This window comes from Leptosomus discolor, chromosome 1, assembly GCF_034619465.1.
Source record: "Leptosomus discolor isolate bLepDis1 chromosome 1, bLepDis1.hap2, whole genome shotgun sequence".
Taxonomy (NCBI): Eukaryota; Metazoa; Chordata; class Aves; order Leptosomiformes; family Leptosomidae; genus Leptosomus; species Leptosomus discolor.
The window spans coordinates 150,628,987-150,647,143 of record NC_141391.1 but is presented as its reverse complement, the minus strand read 5'-3'; the positions used below and the strand labels follow the sequence as shown (position 1 = coordinate 150,647,143).

The following is an 18,157-nucleotide window of genomic DNA, read 5'->3' as shown; positions in this document are numbered from 1 at the left end:
TTGATCCTGTGCACATGACATCATACTAGTAGCTAAAAGCAATGAGAAGAAGGGGACAACACTGCCTTTACAACCTGGAGGCAAAAAAAAGTTTGCTTTTATTTTAAAGAATAGGAAGGAGAGCTGCCTTCACCTTCTCAATTTCCAGCCTTATTATTTCCATCCTGTCTTCCACTAGGTTAAGAAAAGCAGCAGTTTCTTGTATGGGTTTTTTTTTGGTGGTGGGGTTTTTTTGTTTGGGTGTTTTTTGTTTGTTTGGTTGTTTTTTTTTCCTGGGCTTCTAGGCCTGTGGGGATAAAGGCTGCTCTACTGTATGTGACATACACGGTTGGTAGAGGATTCATCAGGATTTGAACGTCATGGTTTTCATTTATAATTTAGTCAAATCTAAGAATATGTTCCCAAAGATTTCTAAAGTGCATCTCTGAGGTACCTGCCAAAGGTCAAAGTACATCTCCAATGCCAGAGTTACAGTCAAATTGAAGGTCAAGTTCTTTCCCAAACTCTGCTGATGTCCTTTTTTCAGTAAAATAGAAAAGAAGGAAAAAATGAAGGAAGAATATTTTAACCTCATATAGGTGTTCCATAGCATGTTATTTCATGTTATTTTTTTCCTGAAGCCCGAATTTTCACTATAATCAGTCTGATGAGCTGTCACCCCAAATGGTTTAACTCCCACAAAATTATGAACAACTTCAAAAAGGGCTTCATGAGGAAAATAAGCAACCTTAACTATAGATGATGTTTCTAATTCTGACTGTTGTGATCTCATCTCTTATTTCACCATTGCATACCTTCAGATTCTAAGTAATGGAAATACATTTGCAGATCTGGCCTAAGTTCTTAACCTGCAACAACAAAAGTCTTAGTTGCTTGTATATATACTTGTTCTTGTAACAAGCAACATCTAAGAAATATCATAAGATTTATGGATTTTAAAAAAAAAACTTTGTATTTTTCCATTTGTATTCTTTTTACATGCCATCATTTTGCAGACAGGCAGTTTCTTCATTTTTCCTACACTATTTCTGAAATGGTTAGAAAAGAAATTAAAAAATCCACATAGAAATAAGCAAAGGTAAAGTCAACTACTCTTCCTGAAATTTCAAATGTTTAGTTCCTATTTACATCATATCTTATGTATTTGCTTTTATTGATTTGCCACAGCCTGTTAACATGTTGTATTCAAGACATTAAAAAGTTCCTCTACTACTCTGTAGCCATTCCTTCTCTTAAAGTCAGATGTTAACATTGCCTTCAGTAACATCTGCTTATCTGTAGAGCTGCTGTTTGAAATTTTGTATTAAAAGTATGCACGATAATAAGTATGCATGATTTTTAGCAATACAAAACAATTTCACAGGCACAGAAATTTCACTGTTCTCACATGACAAGCAAACAGTAATAGGTTTACACCAGCTGTGGGTAGGTTCATGCTGTGCTCACAAGCTAAATTTCGGTAGACGGCTGCACCTTGGACCCTTTACTGTTCCCATATGCTCACTGCATTTTTACATGCTTTAAATGTAATGACCCTTTAGTTTTCATCTTCAAGTATTAATAAAAAAATGTTTAAAATCTATTTTATAACCTACCTTTTTCTTGTGAAAGTTGCAATTTAGTAATTTCTTTCATGAAGACACAAACACCACCTCTTCGAATTACTTTAGTGCTTTTTTCTTTTCATTGCTGTAATTATTTTTTAGTGTTTGTATATCTTTTAAAAATCTATTTTAATTATTAAAGTTAGTGTTCAGATTACTACAAACATTAGCAGTTCACTGACTTTTCTGCCTTCTTGCACACATTGCCTTCTGCGTTGGTATACGTGCAGAGGCAGAAACAGAACCTACCCCCGAGATCAAGTTTGTCACCAAGAAAATGCAATTTAAGCAGTAAGCATTTCCTTGTTTTAAACCTGTAATCCAACAGAAAAAAACCCCACATTTATCAAATTCATTTTATATTAGCAGCTAGACATTTCACAATAGCGGCACTGGGAGTTACCCTGCAATTTTGAATCCCTGAGTATAGAGATACATTTAAATTCAAATAAAAATTCTGAATTTTGCATTGGGTGATTTTCATTACAGGAATTGTATTATGTTCACACGGAAAGCAAAAGTATATATTTCATTTTTGATTCAGAAGTCAGCAGTATTTTACTAGCTCATGCGTAACCCTTTAGGAATAAAACATATCAGTAATCACCTTCTGCTTCATCAGTCTCTCCCCTCCTTCAGCTTTTAACACTCTCAGTGCAAATTTGAACCTCTACTTTGTTTTCTGTTTGAAAGAGAGATGTACAAAATATTCATGTAAGAGAAACCAGAATAAAAACAGAAGAGAGATAACAACAACAAAAAAAAGCAGCAAAGCACTGCAGGAAGTCATATGACACCTTACACAAAAATCCAGTATGTTATTTCTGTCCTTCTCTAATTATTATGAAATTTCGTTAACCTCTTCATTGAGAGATGCTACACATCTGTGTAGAGGTTTTAACACTGTATATTGTTAAGCAAATAATACTGAAATTTTACAGAAAGGTAGTTTGTTTGACAGAGACAAAAGACTTGGTGAAGCTCATCAAACCAAAAGTTCATATCCTGTCTAAGACAACGACCAGCACCAGAGGATTCACAGGAAGAATCTTCCTAGTCCCTTTATTGTTGACTTCTGACCTGAAGCATGTGTCTTACATCACTTACATTTTTTTTCCCCTGGCTACAGGATCTCTGGTTGTTTTTATGCATATAAATAATACCTCTGCTATGCAAAAGGATTACTGAAACAGGCTCCAAAAGACCTAGGAGTATATGTGTCCAAAATAATGAAGCTAGCAGGTAAAACCCATGGTTTTCTTAAACACTGATTTTAAGAAATACATACGATAAGAAGACTCTATGTTTTATTAAATTTTACTAAAGCAAGGTCCGCATTGAAAAAACCAACAACTGGGCTGCAGCTGCAACCATTAAAGCACAGCAGACAACAAATATCAAGCCCAATGCTGTTACTAGCTTGTACACCAGTTAAGACAAAAAAGCAACACTGCATTTGCAGCCTTAGTGGAATTCCACTGGAGCAGTTGCACTGTGTTTCTGTATAGAACACATTCCTTGTCCTTTAAAGGGTATGCTATCTTATACTTGAGAGGGTTTCTTTCTTTTTTCCTCCTGTAATTGAAAAGTATTGTTTACTGCCGATTTAAGGCTTGTTTTGACGAAGAGAGCGCTGATGAGGCACTCAAGAGCTTGTATTAAATCAATACTAGACAGAAGTGAGCAGCTTGTATATGCACTGTGGGATACACTTGCTCACGTGTTTATCTTCCATGTTTCGAGAGAAGGTTACAAGTATTTTTATATATATATATACACACATATAAAACAGTGCGGGTGAGCAAGCTCACATTCCAAGAGAAGTTTTCTGGCTATGTCAGGAGTGAAGTCCACCCCCTAGCAGACAAACCTATTTTTTTCAAACACGAGAGGATATTATCAGAGAAGTCTGTGCTGATATACAGAAACCAGAGATCGTCATGGCTCGGTGAGGTGATGAGCTGACGGGTGGATGGCGCCCATTATCTTCACTTCTCAATCCAAGTTTTCCTGAAAACCCACAGGAGGAGGAGAAGGCTCCAACTGAGCATAAGGCACAGAGGACGAGAAAAGGATTAGGAGTGAAGAGCAAGGAAAGGAAGGATAATGCAAGAGAGATTGCAGAGGTTTCAAAGAGCTAGAAAATAGTCTCTAGATCAAAAGACCAAGTTGTCAGTAGTTTAAAGCAACATTCAGGTTTTAACTTCTGCACAAGGCTATTACATAAAATAACTGACCAAAAGGAATTTACCTTTACTATCTATAGAAAATATACTCAGCTTCAGCTGTTTCAACGCTCCTTGGAATTTTAAAATGTTTCAAGCCTTTGTTCGTCAAGCCTATCACCCGCTATCCAGCCACCAAGCAGGGGAACCTGAAACAAAGTATAAGGGGAAGCTGGTGCATGAAACTCAGCTTAACTGCTTCTACATCAAACCTGGAGGTAAGACAACATCACTCAGTTGTGTGCACGCAAACTGTACTGGTATCTGCCTGCGGGGATAAGTATTCCCTTTCTATTTAAATAGAGCAGTCTGTATAATGTATGAAACTACACTAATAACCTATAGTAATAGTTGGGGATAATGTACTGTGAAGTCCTGTATGTGTGACCACACTATCACAAGATTTAGATAATTCTGGTAATTCTCAAATCTGTGGAGTTAAGTAGATGGATGGCTTGTCTTGGTAATATATTGTGTTTTGAACATCTAATGAACATTGCTTTCCTACTTCCACTTTGACATGAGAGGAAACAAAAAACAAACATGTAAATATAAGGAACAAGAAAGAAAAAGGGTTGTTTTGTAGACAAAGAGGCGAGGAAGTTTAAAACATACAAAAGCTCGAAACATTAAATGCACGTGCGCGCATGTGAAGGGACTAACCTGACAAGAGGGTTACACAAAAGGTTTCCAAAAAGCAACTAGCTCTGTAATATTTTCATTTGCAGAAGAAATACTTAGGCATTCATGTACATATTTACAGTGATCTGGAAACAACTACCATTTTATGCTATACAAGGAGGTATGTATGAAGTAGAGGGTATACAGGTAGTCACATGAAAATAACCTCTTTAAAAAATATTATCTGTTCCAACTTGAACTCTTGAGCTTTACTGCATCATATGCCTATCTTATCTTGAAAAGATGTCCGGAATTCCCAGCACTGGCAGTACACTCTCAGCAGTAAACGTCCAGACAAGCTAATAAGTTGCTTATATGCTGACATCCATAAATGGGAAACAAGAACTGTGTCTAGCAGATATACGCAGTATTACACTCCTTCCATTCTATACAGAAACTCAGCCACAACTGCAAGATACCCGATACATGCTTTTAATTCTATTCCATACACTTTTCCTGCTAATTTGTTTGTCCAGGCAGGCATACAGTTCCACCATACACAAAATAATTACCAGCCATCAAAAAACTACATAGCTTTGTTATCTTAGCTCCTTAGCCTGTTTCTTCTCACATGACATACAGCTTCTCTGACTTTCAGATTGGACTCCACTGTTCCACATAACTGAAAACCTAAGTGAGGATTACTGCGCTTCTTTTCCTTACCCTTCTTCTTTTTTACCACTTTCATCACACAACAGTAACACATCATTAGAGCAAAAAGATGGCTGCAGTCATCATAGTTACAGTTGCAAAAAGCCACTTGACAAATGCAAAGCATTCTGAGCTGTTTGTTTTCCATAGTCAAAGACTTTCACAACTGTTAACAAATCCTCAGGGTACAAATATCCTTTTAGGAAAGTCTGAATAGAAATATCGGTGCTGAATTGGGTGGGCTGACAAGGGACATGGTTTTACGTCCCAAAACTTGTATCTTGATCTTAAGGTCTTTACAACTGGCATGTACAATTTCCACTGAAAAACATACGTTGTATTTTGTTTAAAAGAAAATACGAATAATAAGGCATCCCTGCAAAAAAAAAATATTTAGAAATACTTACTAGTACAAACAATTTTGCTTTAAAAATAACAAACAAAAAAAGGGATATTACAATCCCTCCTCTGTTGGTTGGGTTTTTTTTTTATTTGAACCCTAAAAACCTAAATCACAGAACTACACTTAGTCTCCACAATAAGCAGAACAAAAAATCCCAAACACCCTAAAGTAGAATTAACCAATACCTGCTAATCCTAGAATCACATTAATAATTTAGTTTGGTTGAGGCCTCTGCAGGTCATTTAGTCCTGCCTTCAGCTCAAAGTAGGGCTAGCTTCAGTGAGATAGAGAGTTAGAACCAACTACAAGTTACCACAGAAAACTATGTTCTATGGCACTTTTTCAGTATTTTTTTTAAAAAAAGTGATTTGCATATATGCATACTGCTTTACAACAATTTATCTTGTCCCTTTCACTACATTAAAAATCCACTCCTGCTTCCACAGACTCAAGCATAGTTTAGTTACATATTTCAAAAATAGGCGTATCAGGTTGTATACTCCAGAACAGGCAAGCCAACTAACCTCTAGACAGCAAGATCGTGATTCCTAATCTTAAAAATCACCTGCCTTGAGCCAGCACTGCTGCATATCCATCCACACCTGACTGCAAAATAGCATTTAGTTATGCCATCAAGTTACAATAACATTTTTATATCTCAACAGGCAAGCATTACAGATTTTTAGGCATCCTTGAAAATTAAAATGAGACAGAAAGCACACAAATTTAATACATAAATGTACATATTTTATGTTTTTATTCATAAAAATGTAAATCAATATCTATACCATTTCTGAGGGGCAGTTTATTATTTTTCTTGACATTCTGAAGCAACTTTTACCATCTTCTAAGCACATTAAAATCATTAGTAGACTGAAGTATAGACCACAAAGGGAGGAACTATATGGGAAATGTAGTAGGAAATTTGTAATGCTTTTATATATGCTTTTACAAACCGGTCTAAGAACAGGTAATTTCTGAGTGTAGGTACAAGGAAGACAGTAAACTGAGAGCTAGACAGCATCTCACATGAAAAAGAACTGTCACTACGCAAGTTTCTTCCTGATCCCTTTTGCTTCTCTCAAGAAAATTTGTACATGACAAACTATAAAATAGTTAAGCTGGACATAAACTGTAAAACAGGTTTCACAAAAAGAAAAAAAAAAAAAAAGGAAAAAAAAGAATGCAACATGGCAAAGCTCTGCCGCAACCTTAGTCTTCTGGGTTTAGAATCAACTTTTACTACAACATTAATGTATTTTCCGTATGTATATTTTCCTTTCAAATTTAAAAAAAAAAAAAAGGAAAATAATATCTATGCTTAACAGTGTTAGCATTCCAATGCTCTCAGCAAAACTGAGGTTTCACTTTAAGGTCAAGAACATCCAGGGAAGACAACTGTGACCTCTGCTGCTGTTCTGTCTTGTTGGATGCATGATGAATTTTTATAACGCTAACCAAAGGAGAGAAAGTGGAATGGGAAGAAGGAGGAGTGATTTGTTTATTTCTCTGAGACAAAAATGTCTCCAAGGACAGAACCTCAGGTAAACCACAAGCATTCGTATTCTGAACAAATAGCAGTAGTCAGTCCAGCCAGGCTTTTAAAAAACAAGCTTTAGCCAAATCTGTTTAGCAAACATCAGGCTGAGAAGAACATACCTCTAACGAGGGCAAGGAGCTTCTGCCAAAATTACTTTGGATTTCTACAGTTTGAGCTTTCACTTTTCAAACACTTGTTCCAAATTGACAAACATTTTTCAAAGAGTTTCAAACTACAGAAATATTTTCTTCAACAAAACATGTAGGTTCTAGCAGGCTAGAATAATAATTCTGCAATCAAACTTAACCTCAGAAAAAATTGTTTTTAAGTTACTCAGCTGTGACAAAAACATTGCATTGTGCTTAATGATGCAGCAACAGCAAGCCATGTAATATTTCTGAATCAGCACACCACTGAATTTAGAGACAAATAATACAAATTGAAGGAAGTTAAAAACATTTAAAAGTGTGTGTTTCAAAATTCAGAAAGACCAATGAGCATTTGGGGAATAATCAATCAAATACACATTTCAATTTACTTTGTTCATCCTGTGAGGTTTTTTGTTATTGCACCAGTTTCTGTATGTTAGCAGGTAGGAGGCTGATAAACAAGGCTCTCCATTTTAAACTGACATTTTTAACAAAACCAAAACACAAACACAAACTCTCTTACATCATAAAAACAAAGCCTGGAATATCTATTTTGCCTGTCTCAATGGAAACAATTGAGCAAGTAGTTGTTTATTGGTCGATATGCAGAAGATTAATCTAAATATATGCACAAGTAAATTAACCACCAAATGCTGGTTTCATTCTCAAATAAAAACACATTTCAGAAGAAATAAGAGATTTGAAATACTGAATTATAGAATACATAATGTGGTATAGACTAAGAACACATTTCAGGGTAAAAAAAGACACTATAGTATCCAAAAGAAGATTGTTTTTCATTACATTCATTTTTACCTGTCACTCAAACTCTATTACTGTTGTCTCCTGCTTTCCCTTCGGAAGTAAATTTCTAATAGTCTTCAAACTAAGACATTCTGTACAAGAGAAATGCTACTTGCAGGGTCAATGGGTCTTCAGAAATGCCTACAGAAGTGGGACACTTGTTATCCATTTACTATGTTTTACCAACATGTATTTCCTTAGAAGGGTGAACTGAAATGAGCCACAGTCTCCAAGAAGAGGACTTGTTCTGTTTGAGAGGGCTCTAGGATGCAGTAACATAGAATTTAAAAATGAAAAATAATGTTTGAGAAAAATACACACCATTATCTTTTCCTAAACATTTTACAATCACTTGTCCTCAAGCATGTATTTGGAAAAAATTTCATACAGAAATAATTATGACCTACAGGGGAAAAAAAAAACAAACCAAAACACAAACAAATGCCAAATCTTATGCTACATCTTCAGAGAGCTGGCAAACTTCCCTCTCCTTCCATCCCATCTCATCTACTGGATGTCTTTGTAATGTACAAATCTGGGAAAATAACACTAATTTTTCAGGGTTCTGATAGACATATGGTGGCAGGTTAAACTAGACAACTGAAACTAGTATGAGGTTATGTACATATCGTGTGTGTCTAGACTGTTTTACTAAAACCTGACATGTCTGGTCTGCTTTTGCACCACTTTCTGAACCTCTGCAAAAGCTCAAATTCAGTAGAATACGCCACATCTGACTAGGAAGCTTCATTCAGTTTCAAGCCTAGGAGACAACCTGATCAGAGGCCTTACTACAAATGTGGCACCGAAACGAAAAGTATCTTCTATGCCCAAATAGGTAAAGAATCTAGTCAGATATAGAATATTTGATGATCTGTCACACAATGTCTTTCTCCACTTGCTATAGCACAAAAGCACCAATTAACTTGATCAGATCATTGTCATAATTAGCATACCGTTATCAGGTAGCATCTTTTATCTATCTATCTATCTTTTTTTCTGGCAGCTGAAATGCTCAAGGTGAAGCTAGCTCTAAGATATGCAACTTAATAGCCACCAAATTCTCTGTGTCCTGTAAACACAAAAACCAGCATTTGGTGATGAAATGATAAATCAGTCAACTCAGGAAATAATTCACTGACCCAGCATACACCCGTATACACCTGGTACAATATACAGTTTGGAGTAGTTGCTGGTAAACTATTATAAACCTCATCTGTGCTAAAAGGAGAAAATGAAGTTATTTTATCCAATAATTTACAGTTATGCATTCTTCTGAACTACCCGGTATTAATCGGCATCAAGTCTTAAGCAACAGGCTCTAAACATCGGTTTTCACAGTATTTCACAAAAAGTACCACCAAAGGTTAAGGAAAACAGTAGCAATTATGCAGTTAAGATTACTCAAATACAGAACCCAGGATATTTTTTAAAACCCTTAAAATTGTTAGATGGTCTAAACAGAACTACTGTCTTGGTCTCAGAAAGAAAGCATCTACAATTGCAGTTAACTACCTCAGTTTAAAGGTCACATTGAAAAATGCCTATTTGATCCATAAACCTTCTGCTTCTTGGTGGGCAAGGATTTCTGCTGACATTAAAAACTGTAATTTGAGCTTCCCTTGTGGCTTTCAAATGAGTAACCCTAGCTCTACCCTAACAGATTTCCCAAACTAAACTTTTCTGTGAAAGAGTGGATCAGTGCAAACATTAACTGTCATGGATCCCAAATCCAGCCTGGAAAGTCCTGGGATTAGACTGTAGGTGTCTGCAACACTGTGTTTAGACAGTATTTCAACTTTAGATGACCAAGTTCATATGGAACAATAGAAGAAATATGAAAACCAGTAAAGTGTAAAAAGTAAAAATAAGAAAAAGAATATTTTGATCTAGGTAGGTATTCATAAAATTTAAATTTATTGTGTATAATTTTGGAAAGCTTTTTCTACTGTAATCATATATTGGATGCAAAGCAATCTTTACAAAATGATAGCTGTAACATGACGAAATGTTGGTGGACATGTCCAGTACACAAATACCACCTTTTCCTGCCAAGAGCATTTATTTTAGACAGTGTGATACAGCCAGCCACAGATAACCAGCTGTAGTGAAATGAAGTTGGTTTCAACAAACTTTCAGAGTATTGGAAGAAACAAAACACTGGGCAGGACTTCTTTATTCCTCCAAATGCTTGCTTTTGTATTTTTCTGAAATCTACATGGTCACAAACCCCAAATGTAAGTCCTGTTATATGGGAAAGCAACTAATATACCAATTACAACAACAGAGGAAACTCTGGTAGTTTGTCTTAACTAATAGGAAGATATGTATGAAAAACAGTAAGAAGTAATTAAGTCAAACAAAAGGTTAGAAAAGATAACTTGTTTCCAGATCCTGTTAAGTATTACTGCCAAACTGTCCACTATTTCCAAGTAAACAGCTATTACTGAGTACTCCTTGTTAGTATCTGGAAGCAGGAGATAATAAGACTAGCACCTAAAACCCCCACTTTTGGATGAAAACTCCATTTAATAAGAAGTGTAAAGCCATAGTTTTTCAAAAATTACAAAGAAAAGTTGTATAATAAGGCAAAACACAAGGAAAATACTCATATCAAAAATTCAAGATGGATATTCAGAATTGTGTTTGGATGAGACCCTAGTGAAAACAGACACATAAAATAAAGGAACCTCCTCAGCATTAAGTAACAAAGGCTTTGAAATACACAGTAAGGAGGAAAAGGCTAGAGGTATCTGCATCTCATTGGAGAAATCACTATGTGAACAATCTGTAGGGACCTAAAGAAAACTTGGAAAAGTCAAATGAGTCAGTAAATAACTTTTCTTCTATGGGTTTGTAACGCCAGTTAACTCTGGAAACACAGATGTTTCCATGAAAACCTGAGAAAACAACAGTTTTTCTGTTGAAGTCCAAGACCTTTTATGTTCTTGAGGAACTAATGATCAAGCCTTTGTAAGTTTTAGGAAGATAAATAACCAGGAATAACATATCCCTATACCTGGAACACATCTGATAGTAACTGAAATCCTAAACTAGCGGATTTTTTTTTAGTGAAGCAAACATGAATTTTCTCTCAGATAACAAAATTCTCAAATTAAATAACAGATATAGATTTACCCATGGTTAGACTGAACAGCTAACTGTGGTAAAAATCAGACCCACAGATCCAAGCTCAAGATGACTTTATAAAACCGGGAGTACACCGGCCAGGGATCGTGTTATTTATTTCTCCATGGTTGCACTCAAGGGAATGACACAGTAAGAAGTGCCGCAAGATCAAGAAGCTATCAGATCTTGTGGCTGAAAGATCCTGAACCGAGAGACAGGTGTGACTTTCATGTTGCCACCGGCAAATTGTCAGCGTAGCTGTTGTGGGTTCACCCCAGCCAGCAGCTCAGCCCCACAGCCACTCGCCTCCTCCCGTCAGTGGGATGGGGAGAGAATCAGAAGAGCAAAAGTAAGAAAACTCGTGGACTGAGAATAAAGACAGCTGAACTTCTAAAGCAAAGCTGTGTGTGCAAGCAAAGAGAAATAGGGAATTTGTTCACTACTTTCCATGAGCAGGCAGACACTAAGCCATTTCCAGGAAAGGAGGGCTTCAAGTATGAGTAATAGTTACTTGGGAAGACAAATGCCATAACTCCAAACACCCCCCCCCTCCTGCCCCCTTTCCCCAGCTTTTATTGCTGACCACAAAGTCATATGGTATGGAACATCCCTTTGGTCAGCTGTGTCTCCTCCCAAATTTTTGTGCACCCCCAGCCTACTCACTGGTGGGGCAGTGTGAGAAACAGAGAAGGCCTCGATGCTGTGCAAACACAGTTCAGCAGTAACCATCTGAAAAGAATCATTGCCTATACAGAAAGAACGTAGAAAAGAAGCCTTCTGCATTTTGCTGTCGCACAATTAGCCAATAAGCCCCGGACAAGTTACTTGAACACACGCCCACTGCTCAGAAGCACGTGTTAGTACTTATATTTGAGACCATGCAAATCTGAACTTCTGACATCCCTTTGTGAACAAACGGATTACATCCCTCAAAAATCCCAATTTTTCTTCTAATAAAAACCCAAATTAATCACAATTCAAGTGTAGTAATCAGACTAAAGACTGTCTTACTTCATGTCAGCATAGAGTTATGACAACTTCTAACTACTCTTTATATCAATTGTCTCAACAAAAATGAAAAATTAATGTATCAGATTTCAAAACGTAGATATTAGTATATACATACATAAACTCCTAATTCAATTTCAAAATGAGATAAAAAAGTTTTCATATACATAGGAAAGACTCTTCAAAATTAGACAGCATAAATAGGTCTCATGGTACTTAAAACTCTAATGTCTGGCCTACCCTAGGTTAGCCTGTGTTTCTTTTCAGCTCTTCCGCAATTTCAGTTCTTTGTCAGCCTATCAAATACTCTCAAAAATAGAAGTTTCATTTAGGTTATTTAAAATGTTATTTCTCTATAGTTTCTACCACATAGTGCGTGTGAACAACAGGATTTCCTCTTGATATACTTTCCAACTCCAAATTAGTTTATGAAGTAAAAAGGCCTAGCAGATTATCAAACTGGGCTGCTTTGTATGCCGTGAATTTCCTCTGCTTTTGCTTCATCCAGAGGGAGCACTTCTGCATCACAGTTTACATAAAACATTTTTGCAATCTGCTTTTATGCATCAAGCACAAAGTATAGATCATTCTACAGCTCTGCTTCCAAGTACAGCTATAAACTGTGTATTTATAACTGCTCATATAACTGCACATTGTAACAGTCTGTATGTATACCTGCACGTAAAAGTACAGCTTTCTCATGTCTTCCACTTATTTCTGAGTTTACATGACACTTGCTAATTCTTGTGTAAAGATAATCATGCAAGATAAACACAGAGCCCAATGTAATAACTTTGTCTTTCATCAGGGTCTAAATTAGGCTCAACACTGTTGTCAAGAGTTACCCCTAACAGCTGAGAAGTAATCTGCCTTCCAACTTGCTGTAAGGACAGTATTTTGGAGCTGGAGCAGAAGACAGGGTTTGAATTTGCTGCACTTGTCTATTTTTATGCAGAAAACCAAGACTAAAATATTACTCCAATCCTCAGTAGATCTGCTTCCCAACATTGACTGGGCTATATTCAGAACACACACAGTATCTCTGTGAGTCTCTACGCCCATCACATACACGACCATAAAAGTCTACTACTTGTCAGTTAAATGAAGAGATTACTGTTAAGCACATTCTAATACTTTCTTTAGAAGAGTGGCATTTTAGGACACGCCGAGTGACTTTCAACACGGCAAAAAGAAAAATGTATTTCTTCAACTGTAACTGTTAACCAGCTAGTTTCAGTACTTGAAAGCTGCAGTCTAATCATATGGACTGCCTTAATCAAGAACAGGCTCTGAAGAGGAGCTGACTTCTTATGTATTTAACCCAACATATCACATACTTACATCTGGCATTTCTGTACAGTAGAAAAGGGTCTTGTAGCTGGAAATCGAGGTCTTTAGTAATAGGTTCTGTTCGATTTTCCATGCTTAGTCTGTTCATAATTGTGAAACCATGCCTTGGAGAAGCCGATCTGAAAATTATCAAGCAGAAGTCACATCAAGTCAAGGAAAAAAAGAAACTACTATAATTTCTTTGTTGTATAGATCTCTTTTTTTTTTTTTTTTAAGAGATACTACAAAAATCTAATTTTTGTTGTCAAGGAAATAACAACCAACTCTTGCAAGGTTTTGCGCGATCCTTTTAATTATGTCAAAACCCTACATTATGAATGAGAAGTAACAGAAGCACAATTGGTCTCACAATACAGAGACTATGCCACATCTGTGATACTACCACTTGAGGTCGTTTGATTTAGTCACAGCATAATCGTATCTGCATGTCCAGTTTTCACTTCAAATTGTAAGGCCTACAATTTCTGAACAGGCAAGATGTTACAAAACACCACTTTGTCCCAAAGCATCAGCATCACGTTATCCCACCACCACCATCTACCCTACAGTTTCTTGCTGGAGTAGAAAAGAGCAATTAGTACGATTCAGTCATGGGCCAGAGCAAGTATATTTCTTAGCACTCAGGTTAACAATTGTAAATAGTGACAGTCATCCTAGATAGGATTTTCCACACCATCTAAAGCATAAGAACAAAAGTGAGGGTGGTGAGACACTAGAACAGGCTGCCCAGAGCAGCTGGAGACGTCCCATCACTGAAAGTGTTCAGGGTCAGGCTGGACGGGGCTTGAGCAACCTGATGTAGCGAAAGATTCCCCGCCCGCAGCAGGGGCCTTGGACTAGATGATCTCTAAAGGTCCCTTCCAGCCCAAACAATTCTATGATTCTGACTCTAAACAATTACGCTTATTCATGGGGGTTACACTTCAAGTCATTTAGACAATTTTTATTAACGTGAGCTGTTAAACCTATCATGATCCTGACAGGAGATATTACTCTCAAACCAACTAAGACAACAAAGGAAAAGACAGTGGCTAAACATTTGGGAAAAGTGCCAACTCTCGTAATTGCTGATGAGTGGATTTATCTATGAAATCCAAAGCACAGGAACCTGCATTACAGGATTGGAGTCAACAGAAAATTAAACAAAAGTGGAACTCTTAACAAGAATCCTTGTGTGCAACAGTTGGTACTTCACTTCAAGCAAACAAACAACCAGTCCACTTCCACTAGTGTTAACCCAGTTTGAAGTCTGATTTTGGCCATTCCTCAGCATTTGCAAAGATGGCCACACTACTTTACATTCTCACAACAGTAATGAGAAGCAAAAAAGGCAAAACCAGCACTCTCCAACCTACAGTCTGTTGGCAACGTTTTTTCCACAAGAGTTTATGACTTTGTTCAACGCCACAGGAAACTGAAGTTAAAACTGATGAGAAGGGCAATGTACAACGTCACTCACAGCTCACAACCTGTTCCATACTGTTGCTGATAGGGCAGTCAGGGTAGCAATCTCTGCTGTAAATGGAAACTTCCTCAGCCAACAAAAAGAATAGTGAAGGATCACAGATGCTAGAAGTGCCAGGTTGCATGTTGTCAGCTCTAGAGTTTTAAGACCAACATACCAGACAAATACTACTTCTGTTTTGCAGTACACAAGTAGCCACCTCCACCTACTGCTAGCACAGCTAAGGGCCAGTTTTTTTCCTCTTGCATTGATAACTTGCACTGGTAACAGCATCTTACCTCCACTTACCTGAAAGCAGCTTAGAAAAATTACTGATGACGACTTCCGCAGCTAGTGTCAAAGAGCTCAAAAGATTAAAACCAGCATTCCCACTTCACACAGACCTCACAGGCTCTTGGGCCTCTCTGTCACTTCACACACACACCTCTCGCCTTCTCAAAACAATCCCTTGCTTTCTCAGTTCTCCTACCAGATCCTCATCAACATAAACGTTGAAGAAGAAAGTTTCTGCTTTGGTGTCCCATCCCAGCAGCTACTGCAAGATCTCCTTACTGTATTAATTTCCGATTTTAACAATAGTCACAGGGAGATACTGGGGCACTAACTTGGAAACTCAAACGCAGGGAAGGCTTCACAACAGATCTAAGGTACATGCTAGAATAATGATGTAACCAATGCTTTGAAAAGCCACAACCAGAGCTGCTGCTAAAAGAAAGCATTAAAACGGTCCAAAATGTTGGATGAAATAGGCATGAAAAATGAATAATCAGACACAAGTAGTATGGAAGTTCCCCAAGTAGGGAACACAATACTTCATAAGCTCTACCATTCCCTTACCTTAAGGCTTCATTATTTATTTCGCTATTTGTTTTTTGTTCAGACACCTTTTAAACAGCAAACGCTTCATCGTATTTAAAACAAAATAACGAATTTCTATGGTTTACACACATTGATATTTAAATCACACTTGGAAGTCTTAACCAAATCCAAGGTGATGTCTCCTTTCGCGCACTTGCCCCTGCCAATTTCAGTTTCTTTTCACCCTTGAACAAGGATGAGCATTTTACTTCATTCAGCCATGCTCCATCCCAGCTAGCTTTTCCACATCCACAGGTTTCACCTGTACACATTAAAACATTATGTCCTCACCTTGTGTAAACAAACAGTGTTCCCTCCACATCGGTCTTCTCCTGAAGAAAAGGAAAGTTAAGAAAGTAGAAATCAGGGCGTCGTTTTGCTAGCCATCAGCGAGCCCCCCTTTATCTCTGTTTTACCAATACCACCAGTTACATCTCTCTCACCTAAGCCACGAAAAAAATACCTAAACCAAACTTCACTGGCTGGTGGCAAGAGACTACAGCTAGCACAGTCACCATAGAGCCGACCCAAGTTTTATGACAAGATATGGAAAGACAAAAGTCTCGACACCATGAGACTAAACACTGCCCTGGATTAACTCTCTGCTACGCCTGAGGGTGACGCATGGGCCAGACTCAGGGAGAAGATTTCCCAAACGGTGCCCGCCCTCAGGGGCGACGCTTGGGACGGATAAGGGGGAGCCAGCCACACGAAAGGCAGATCGCGCAGGTCCTTCGAACACAGCCCCTAAGCCCCACCCGTTACAGCAAACCAAGAACCACCCGCAAATAACCAAAATGTTAAATTACCAAAAACAAGTTACTTTTTAAAATCTCAAACAGTCTTTTGGCTACTTGTAACTCCAACGCTTCTTTTGTACGTGTTTTGGTTCCGTTACAGACATTCGGACAGCAGAGGAGCTCCCCAGGCCCACTCCCCAGTTTAAAGCCCAGCCTCCCACAGCCCTGTCACCTCTCAAAACCCACCTCCCGGTCACCACAGGGCTCCTCACGGTCCCCAGAGGGGCTGAGCCAGGCACCACCCCTCCCCCAGCTCGGTGAGGGCAGGCAGCACCGAGGCCACCCGGCTGCGCCAAGGCCCGGGGCCCGGGGCAGCCGCCCCCCAGCAGGACCCACACCACCAGCCTCGCACCCCAGCCATGGCGGCGCCCGCCCCTTCTCCCACCGCCCAGCACACAGCGGAGGGGCGGGGCCTCCTCGCCGCCCCGCCCCCACCCCCCACCCCGCTGTGGGCGGGGCCGCTTCTCGCCCCGCCCCGCCTCTCCCGGCGGAGGGTGCGGGGAGGGGCGGCCTCACGTACCCACTCGTTGGCGCGGTGCCCGAAGGTGTAGAGCGCCACCTGGCTGGCCACGTCCACGATGCTGCTGATGTAGGGGTCGTGCTGCTGCAGCGCCGCCAGGCTGATGTCCAGCCCCTTGCCCAGCAGGGCGGCCCCGGCCACCGCCGCCGCCATTTTGTCTCCGACAACAACACAGGGTTCCTAGTAGGCGCAAGCAATCTAACGCCGAGAGGAAGGGTGGCGGCTCTCACCCCCCCCCTCCCGCCCAGCCGCAGCGAGAGCGGGCGGGAGGAGTCGGAGCCCAGCCGTCGCAATCGAGCGCCGAGCGCCGCCGGCTCAGGATTGTTGCCGTGGGCGACGGCGCAAGCTGAGGGGCGGCCTGGCGGGGCCCGCCCCGACCGCGGGGAGCCGGGGCGGGCCAGCCGGCTTCGCAGCGCCTCTTCCGGCGGGCGCCCCCCGCGCTGGCTGGTTTCCCCGCGGTGCTGGCACCCTTCGGTTTCAGGCCTCTCCCTGTTACTGGGGAGGCCGCTGACTGGCTTCCTTTCCAGAGTGACAGCTGCGCGCCCGAGGAACAGCAGGGTTCCCGCGGCTGCAGGCCTGAGAGAACCGGGAAAACTCCTCGGGAAGTGCCGCCGGGGCGCAGGCGGTGGCTGTGCCCAGCAGGGAGTCCTGCGCGCCCACCGAGACCTGAGCCGGAGGAGGCGCGGTGCTCACCGCAGCGTGCACAGGCTCAGGGGAGCGGGGAGCCGCACGCCGAGGTGGGGGCTGAAGCCCCGCAGGCTCGGCCTTGCACATGCACGGGAGCGTTCGGGCGCGCCGGTGTGTCTGTGGAGATAACAGTACGTGTCAGACTGGCGAGTTAGCCCGCGTGTCTGTAAGCACACGTGTCTGTGAGGGTGCGTGTGCTTCCTGTGGGCCCCGGCGTGCACTGACGCAATGCACGCACAGCGCTCGCACAGGAAGAGAAGTTGGTTGGGGGTCGATGGGTGTG

At 40.0% G+C, this 18,157-nt stretch overlaps 2 protein-coding genes across 5 annotated transcripts in view; one reads left to right on the top strand and one right to left on the bottom strand.

The window, feature by feature from the left end:
- Positions 1-17,340, bottom strand: part of DCP1B (decapping mRNA 1B) — a 47,234-nt gene extending 29,894 nt beyond the window's left edge. The window contains exons 1-3 of the mRNA XM_086479345.1: positions 17,188-17,340; positions 16,159-16,199; positions 13,536-13,663 (exon numbers count right to left, since the gene is read on the bottom strand). Of these exons, the coding sequence (XP_086335471.1) occupies positions 13,536-13,663; positions 16,159-16,199; positions 17,188-17,340 (322 nt within the window). The remainder of the gene's footprint in view (positions 1-13,535; positions 13,664-16,158; positions 16,200-17,187) is intronic.
- CACNA1C (calcium voltage-gated channel subunit alpha1 C) overlaps positions 3,918-18,157 on the top strand; it is a 491,226-nt gene continuing 476,986 nt past the window's right edge. For all 4 annotated transcript variants that reach the window (XM_086467242.1, XM_086467225.1, XM_086467239.1 and 1 more), the window contains exon 1: positions 3,918-4,047. In XM_086467242.1, the coding sequence (XP_086323368.1) occupies positions 3,918-4,047 (130 nt within the window). The remainder of the gene's footprint in view (positions 4,048-18,157) is intronic.